General features: G+C 41.1%; 2 protein-coding genes across 3 annotated transcripts in view; both read left to right on the forward strand.

The window, feature by feature from the left end:
• LOC109542918 (limbic system-associated membrane protein) overlaps positions 1-8,483 on the forward strand; it is a gene marked incomplete at its 3' end in the record, with an annotated part of 73,530 nt that overhangs the window by 1,734 nt on the left and 63,313 nt on the right.
• Positions 1,490-7,350, forward strand: LOC109543048 (APOBEC1 complementation factor). 2 transcript variants are annotated; one of them, XM_048665511.1, is made up of 2 exons: positions 1,490-2,343; positions 7,145-7,348. In XM_048665511.1, the coding sequence occupies exons 1-2, from the start codon at positions 1,717-1,719 to the stop codon at positions 7,331-7,333; spliced, it is 816 nt and encodes a 271-aa protein (XP_048521468.1). In that variant the 5' UTR covers positions 1,490-1,716; the 3' UTR covers positions 7,334-7,348. The 2 variants fall into 2 exon arrangements, with proteins under 2 accessions (XP_048521468.1, XP_048521467.1); XM_048665510.1 differs by lacking the exon at positions 1,490-2,343 and adding an exon at positions 5,758-6,542 and having other exon boundaries at positions 7,145-7,350.

Genomic DNA, 8,483 nt, shown 5'->3' on the forward strand with positions numbered 1-8,483 from the left:
TCAGAAAAAAAGATTTTTGAGTCAAATTTCCAGTATTTACGTAACGGATTTTGCAACAAACTAATAAAAAATAAATTTATAATCTGCAGTTCATTCACTAAAGTCGAACTTAAGTGCGACGGTTCATGACCCGCCTCTAAGGACGCAGTGATTTAGTCCACTTTTGAAAAATTCTCCAATATCAGGAAAAATGAATTTTGGTGCTGAATTGCTAGCACTTACAAAGCAATCTTTCCTCTTCAACCTGCAGGAGAAATTATCGTCTCAGCTGGTCTGGATTGGCTAAAATCGGAACTTGAATGGAGGCTTCAACTGAATGGAACAGATTGCAGTTTGTGAGTGTTTTTGAAAAATTCCCCAGGATCAGAAAAAAAGATTTTTGAGTCAAATTTCCAGTATTTACGTAACGGATTTTGCAACAAACTAATAAAAAATAAATTTATAATCTGCAGTTCATTCACTAAAGTCGAACTTATGTGCGACGGTTCATGACCCGCCTCTAAGGACGCAGTGATTTAGTCCACTTTTGAAAAATTCTCCAATAGCAGGAAAAATGAATTTTGGCGCTAAATTGCTAGCACTTACAAACCAATCTTTCCTCTTCAACTAGCTAGAAAAACTGCCGACTCAGCTAGTCTGGATCGGCTATAATCGGAGCTTGAATGGAGACTTATATCGGTTATAAACCGTGTTTTCTCTTCAACCTGCAGGAGAAATTATCGTCTCAGCTGGTCTCGATTGGCTAAAATCGGAACTTGCATGACCCATAAGTCTGCAATTATTGAGCTTGAATTTGGAAAATTGCCCATGTTCAGAAAACAGAGATTTTTAAGTGAAATTTTCAACATTTATAAGATAGTTTTGCCTACCAATTGCTGGGAAAACCATGGCCGCGATTGGGTAGACTCCGACCTGAAAAGCTGGCCTACATGATCCGTCCATAAGAAGGCATTGGGTTGATGTTCCAAAACTCTCCAAGCTCAAAAAAGCCGTGCTGAAGTTGCCAGCTTTTGCAAACGAATGCTTTCTGGATCAAATGGGAAAAGCAGCAGCTTATTTTAGGCAAAAATTGCACATTCCGACAAAGCTGAGTTCGGAGCCGAATCTGCAACGTTTGTTTAGTTAAGCTGGCAAGCTTTGAACATTAGCCATCAATGGGACCTTTTCTCAACATCAAAAACACCGAAAGCCGACACGGGCGTAGTTGATCGTATAAAACTGTTTGTTGTTATAAGAAAGATCTAAATTTGCGTTCTTGTGCCGAAGCGTTTATTACCTTAAAATGGAGCCGCCGATCAAAGATACTCTTTGATTCTGATTTGAATCAGACTGAAACTCGATACTTTGAGCTGAAGCAGTCCGCTAACAATGGAACCCGTGAAGAATTCAAGGCTAGATCGACAGTTTCACCATAAAAACATCATGGCAAATGTGCAAAACGGCGCAGATTGGGCAATAAATAGTATATTTGTGGCAAGAATGAAACAGTGCTCACCAAGACCTACACAGGATAGGCAGTTCGAATACAGACCGGGTGAACGCGTCGCTTGCAAAGTTTCTTCGCCCACAATTTATTGCAGTTGAAGGTACAAACCGGCTCAATTGTTGCTGGTTTTAACGGAAAAAATCGAAAACCCTTTGAAGAGTGCCGACAATTAGGGTTCGCTTTGAACACTTTAGCGTCTTTAGTAGTGAAGTTGTCAAGTGAGGATCGCGATGGCCGCCTCTCGAGAACCCAAAGTGTTCGAGGACAGCAACTATCGCAAGAAAATGTACTCGCCGTTGAAAAACGACGGTTTCGTGCCGGAAAAACACTCCGAACTGTTCGTGACTGGGATTCCGCAGAAGAGCAGCATCCACGATCTTCTGCAGTTTTTCGAACAGATCGGCGAAGTGTTCGAGATCAAGCTGATGACGAAACCGGACGGGGTGCAGAATCGCGGCTTCGCCTACGTTACCTACATGAACAAGCAGCTGGCCAAGATGGCCCTGATCAAGCTCAAAGACAAATTGTTCCAGAACAAGACTAAATTGAACCTGCAATTGTCCGTGGACAATTGCAGGATCTTCATCAACGGCATTCCGACCAACAAGTCGCGATACGACGTGCGGAACGTGCTTCGCTATGACTATCGGATTGAGAACATTGTCGATGTGATCACCTACAGGAGTTATGCGAATCCTGCCCATAATCGGGGCTTCGCCTTCCTGGAGTTTCGCACCCATGAGGAGGCCTCGTATTTTCGGGCAAAATACTGGGACAAGCTGTATATGTTCGGCAAGAAGATGTCGGTTACCTGGGCGATTCCTCTTAAGGAGATGGACGAGCACGAAGCCTCGAAGGTAAGCGAAAATTCGCCCAAACTACTATAAAGTTCTGTTGGTGTGCGCTGAACAGGAATGAACCGGAAGGCATGACGTCTTTGCTCAGATATTTCCAACAAGTCGTCAAACAATTGCCTGGTTTTTTTCAGGGCTTGATGCGATTTGAATCAACTTTTCAGAGTTTTCAGACTAAAGCGTCTTCTACTTATATGATGCGAAAATTTCCGTCAAGTCGCTGCCTGTTCGAGGTTCGAACCAGGGTTCTTTTAAGACGAAGGTGCATGCTTAACAGGGTTGCAAAACATCAGGATCTGATCCGATTCGAGACCAAATTTTCGCAGATTGGGACCGAAACTTGTTCTCTAGATGGCCAGAATTGCAAGTCCTTACTTGTTCTGGGCTGGAAGTTGCGCGTCTTTAAACATCAGCGTGCAGTTTCACTGAAACGTTGATTTTTGCCAACATTCAATACGCTGGCAAAGATCAAGATTGAACGCGATCAAAACTAATTTTTCCAGAGTTTCAGAATGAAGTCTTCTCTGTTAACCTGCAATAAAATTTCAAATCGCTACTCGATCTGCATTAGAAGTTACGCTTTTTTAATCATCAACGTGTAGTTTTATGGAAACGTTGACATTTACGCTAGCAATCAAAACGTTGGTAGAGATCACGTTTGAGCGTGATTCCAATGAAATTTTCAGGAGTTTCAGATTGGCGTGTTTTCTGTACACTTGCTGAATTTCAACTTGCTACTTCTTCCGGATTGAAAGTTACGGATTTTCAAACATCAGCGTGTAGTTGCACTCAAACCTTGATTTTCATGCCAACAGTCAGAGCGTTGGCAAAGATCAGGTTTGAATGTGATTCCAATGAAATTTTCAGGAGTTTCAAACGGACGTCTTTTCTGTATATTTGCAGAATTTCAACTTGCTACTTTTTCTGGATTGAAAGTTACGGTTTTTCAAACAGCAGCGTGTAGTTTCATTTAAACGTTGAATTTTATGCCAACAATAAAAACGTTGGCAATTATCATGTTTCAATGGCATTTGAATGAAATTTTCAGAAGTTTAAGACTGCACTTCGTTCTATAACTGTTCAGAATATCAACTCTCTACTTGATATGTATTAGAAGTTACGGTTTTTCAAACATCAGCGTGTAGTTTCCTTAACACGTTGAGTTTCGTACCAACAATCAAAACGTTAGCAGAGCTCAGGTTTGAATGCTATTCGAATGAAATTTTCAGAAGTCTCAGACCGAAGCTCATTCTGTAGATTTTCAGAATTTCAACTCTCTACTTTATCTGAATAAGAAATTACAATTTTTGAAACACCAGCATGCAGTTTTATGGAAACGTTGACATTTATGCCAAGAATCAAAACATTAGCAGAGATCAGGGTTCAATGGGATTCGAATGAAATTTTCAGGACTTTCAGACTCAAGTGTTTTCTGTAGGTCTACAAAATTTCAACACGCCACTTCTCCTGGATTGAATGTTACGGTTTTTCAAACATCAGCATGTGTTTACTCTGAAATATAATTTTTAATGCCAACAATCAAATCGTTGGCAGAGATCAGGTTTGAATGCGATTCGAACGAAATTTTAAGAAGTTTCAGAATGAAATTCATTCTGTAGATCGTCAGAATTTCAGCTCTCCACTTGATCTGAGTTACAAGTTACGGGTTTTCAAACATCAGCGTCTAGTTGCACTCAACCCTTGATTTTCATGCCAAAAGTCAAAACGTTGGCAGAAATCAGGTTTGAGTGTGATTCCAATGAAACTTTCAGGAGTTTCAGATTGACGTATTTTCTGTATATTTGCAGAATTTCAACTCTGTGCTTGTTCTGGATCAGGACTTGCGGTTTTTCAAACATCAGCGTGTAGTTTTATGGAAACGTTGACATTTATGCTAGCAACCAAAACGTTGGTAGAGATCAGGTTTCAATGGAATTGGAATAAAATTTTCAGGACTTTCAGACTCAAGTGTTTTCTGTAGGTCTGCAAAATTTCAACTTGCTAATTCTTCTGGATTGAAAGTTACGGTTTTTCAAACATCAGCGTGTAGTTTCCTTAACACGTTGAGTTTCGTACCAACAATCAAAACGTTAGCAGAGCTCAGGTTTGAATGCTATTCGAATGAAATTTTCAGAAGTCTCAGACCGAAGCTCATGCTGTAGATTTTCAGAATTTCAACTCTCTACTTTATCTGAATAAGAAATTACAATTTTTGAAACATCAGCATGCAGTTTTATGGAAACGTTGACATTTATGCCAATAATCAAAACGTTAGCAGAGATCAGGTTTCAATGGGATTCGAACGAAATTTTCAGGACTTTCAGACTCAAGTGTTTTCTGTAGGTCTACAGAATTTCAACACGCCACTTTTCCTGGATTGAAAGTTACGGTTTTTCAAACATCAGCATGTGTTTACTCTGAAATATAATTTTTAATGCCAACAATCAAATTCGTTGGCAGAGATCAGGTTTGAATGCGATTCGAACGAAATTTTCAGAAGTTTCAGAATTAAATTCATTCTGTAGATCGTCAGAATTTCAGCTTTCCACTTGATCTGAGTTAGAAGTTACGGGTTTCCAAACATTAGAGTGTAGTTGCACTCAAACCTTGATTTTCATGCCAACAGTCAAAACGTTGGCAGAAATCAGGATTGAGTGTGATTCCAATAAAACTTTCAGAAGTTTCAGATTGACGTATTTTCTGTATATTCGGAGAATTTCAACTCTGTGCTTGTTCTGGATCAGAACTTACGGTTTTTCAAACAACAGCGTGTAGTTTCCCTAAAACGTTGAGTTTCATACCAACAATCAAAACGTTGGCAGCGCTCAGGTTTAAATGCGATTCGAATGAAATTTTCAAAAGTTTCCACTTGAAGTCTGTTCTGTAGATGTTCTGAATTTCAACTGGCTACTTCTTCTAGATTGAGAGTTGCGACGTTTTAAACAAGACCGTGCAGTTATTTAATAACCTTAACTTTCAAGCCAACATTCAGGAAGTTGGCAAAGATCAGCATTTAGTGCGATTTGCATAAATTTTTCAGAAGTTTCAGATTGAGGTGTCTTCTGTACATTGTCAGAATCTTAAGGCGCTACTTTGCCGCGGATTGAAGATTAACAAGAAAGAGTGTGCCGGTGTCAGGAACATTTGTCCGGAATCCCTATTTTCTGGGCCAGCAATAAGATGACAAGTTTCGGATCGTAGCCACCATCAGGAAGTCTTGAACCAACATTTCCAGTCTGGAAGCCTTTGTGCGCACCACCAGCTTCGAAAATTGCAACATTTGATTATCCGCCATTCCGTTCAGGGCCGATCGAATTAGCGTTGGCAGTGCGAAAACTTTCGAGGCGCTGCTTCAAAAGCTCAGCCGGCAAATAGAAAATGGTAGAAGACTGTTTGTTTCTTCTTTGATGGCTGCCAAGCCAACGCCCCGCCCAGTCCACCATTTTGGACGAAGTGCCAAACTTTTGCATTCGATTCTGGAATATTCGTTTGGTTCGAATCAGTTCGTTTTGCGATTTTCTCTCGGGCTTCGATCAAGTTGAAAGAGTTTATTGCTGAAGATGGAGGGCTACTGTTACGAAACGTCAGCGCGACGCAGGGCGGTGCACAACCCGATCAAAAACACCGGTTTCCGTCCAGAAAGAGCGGCGGAGATTTTCGTGTCGAACATTCCAGCCAAAGCCAGCATCTTGGATCTGCTCTGTTTCTTCCAGCAAACTGGCGATCTCTTCCAGGCCACCCTGGTGATGAAGTACAAAAGCGAGCTGAACCGGGGCTACGCTTTTATCACCTATCTGGACAAAAATGGGGCCCAACGAGCGTTAACGGAGCTGCGAAACCAGCCCTTTATGAACCCCGCCACGCTCCTCACCATCAAACAATCGACGAATAATCGGCGCCTTTTTATCGGGGGCGTCCCGATCGAGAAGAGCAAAGACAACATTTGGCAAGAATTGCTGGCCGCGTATCGCGTCCAGAACATTGTCGATGTGATCACTTATCGGAACCACGCAAATCCGCTCTACAATCGGGGCTTTGTTTTCCTGGAGTTTCGCACCCATGACGAAGCCGCCCAGTTTAGGGACAAGTTCCAGGACAGATTGCGTCTGTTTGGTAAGAAAGTGTTGGTGGATTGGTCGGTGCCTGCCGCGGGACAAGGACAAGGACAGCGTCAGAAGCCCTCTGCAGGAGTACCAGAAAAGGCATGCGTCTCTTGTTCTTTTCGAATTTTGCTGTTGAATGGTGAATGTGCGGGGACAGAGGCAAAAATGGGTAGAGCGGTCGCTTTTTTTTTTATTTGCGGGGGAACTGGAATGTTTTAATGAAAATTTCACTGTTTTCTAGCTGCTCTTATACAGACTGTCAGAGGTTCAAGCTGGTTGCCCCCAATTAGAGGTGAAGATTGCTTGAGGCGCTTGCGGAAATTTTCATTTTGGGGCCCACCTCTGCTCAGGTTCAAGAGTCCTCAATTGATTGCGATAGCTTCATGGTGCCACTTGCTCCCGATTAGAAGCCAGGATGTTTTGAACATTTGAACACCTACGCTTAATTGGTGGACAGAAACCCGAACTTCCAGCAGTTTTAGACCCTCAGATCTTCTTCCCATTAATCGTGAAACTTTCCTGTTGCCACTTGGGGGGCAACGATCATTTTGAGTCCATGATTTTTCAGGATTTTCTGATTCCAGGGGCTCGTATCAGGTTGCAGCAAATGTTCATTATCTGGCTGGCGTTCAGCAAACTTTTTCTAGTTAAACCCAGCGTTCACAAAATGATGGCTAATTAGTGCTTTGTTTGGTTTGCAGGTGAAAATTCTGTTCCTCAGGAACCTGAATGTAACGGAGCCGCCCGAAGACTTCACTCGCTTCATCTACGACTTGATTGATCGCAGCTTAGTGGATAAAGTCTACAAGTTCAAAGACTATGCCTATATCCACTTGAGCACCCGGTATAATGCTGAGAAACTCTTCGCCAGCCTTCAAGGTAACCATTGATTCTGTAGATCGTCAGAATTTCAGCTCCCCACTTGATCTGAATAAGAAATTACAATTTTTGAAACACCAGCATGCAGTTTTATGGAAACGTTGACATTTATTCCAAGAATCAAAACGTTAGCAGAGATCAGGTTTCACTGGGATTCGAATGAAATTTTCAGGACTTCCAGACTCAAGTGTTTTCTGTAGGTCTACAGAATTTCAACACGCCACTTCTCCTGAATTGAAAGTTACGGTTTTTCAAACATCAGCGTGTAATTTTATGGAAACGTTCACATTTATGCTAACAGTCAAAACGTTGGTAGAGATCAGGTTTGAATGGGATTCTAATAACATTTTCAGGACTTTCAGACTCAAGTGTTTTCTGTAGGTCTGCAAAATTTCAACTTGCTACTTCTTCTGGATTGAAAGTTGCGGTTTTTCAAACATCAGCGTGTAGTTACACTGAAACGTTGTTTTTAATGCCAACAATCAAAACGTTGGCAGAGATCAGGTTTGAACGCGATTCGAACGAAAATTTCAGAAGTTTCAGAATGAGGCTCATTCTGTAGATCGTCAGAATTTCAGCTCCCCACTTGATCTGAGTTAGAAGTTACGAGTTTTCAAACATCAGCGTGTAGTTTCATTTAAACGTTGAATTTCATGCCAACAATAAAAACGTTGGCAATTATCAGGTTTCAATGGGATTTAAATGAAATTTTCAGAAGTTTCAGATTGCAGTTCGTTCTATAACTCTTCAGAATATGAACTCTCTACTTCATCTGTATTAGAAGTTACGGTTTTCAAACATCAGCGTGTAGTTTTATGGAAACGTTGACATTTATGCTAACAATCAAAACGTTGGTAGAGATCAGGTTTCAATGGGATTCGAATAAAATTTTCAGGACTTTCAGACTCAAGTATTTTCTGTAGGTATGCAAAATTTCAACTTGCTACTTCTTCTGGATTGAAAGTTACGGTTTTTCAAACATCAGCGTGTAGTTACACGGAAACGTTGTTTTTAATGCCAACAATTAAAACGTTGGCAGAGATCAGGTTTGAATGCGATTCGAACGAAATTTTCAGAAATTTCAGAAGGACGTTCATTCTGTAGATCCTCAGAATTTCAGCTCCCAACTTGATCTAAGTTAGAAGTTACGGGTTTTCAAAC

Source organism: Dendroctonus ponderosae, unplaced genomic scaffold (genome assembly GCF_020466585.1).
Source record: "Dendroctonus ponderosae isolate FM_Combo_2020 unplaced genomic scaffold, Dpon_F_20191213v2 Dpon_F_20191213_4, whole genome shotgun sequence".
In the NCBI taxonomy this organism is placed as follows: Eukaryota; Metazoa; Arthropoda; class Insecta; order Coleoptera; family Curculionidae; genus Dendroctonus; species Dendroctonus ponderosae.

Bases quoted from the DNA above. Each gene is read 5' to 3' on its own strand.
- LOC109543048 (XM_048665510.1), top strand. From the start codon at position 5,901: ATGGAGGGCTACTGTTACGAAACGTCAGCGCGACGCAGGGCGGTGCAC. The intron at 6,543-7,144 runs GCATGCGTCTCT...TTTGGTTTGCAG, and splicing joins CTGCAGGAGTACCAGAAAAG to GTGAAAATTCTGTTCCTCAG.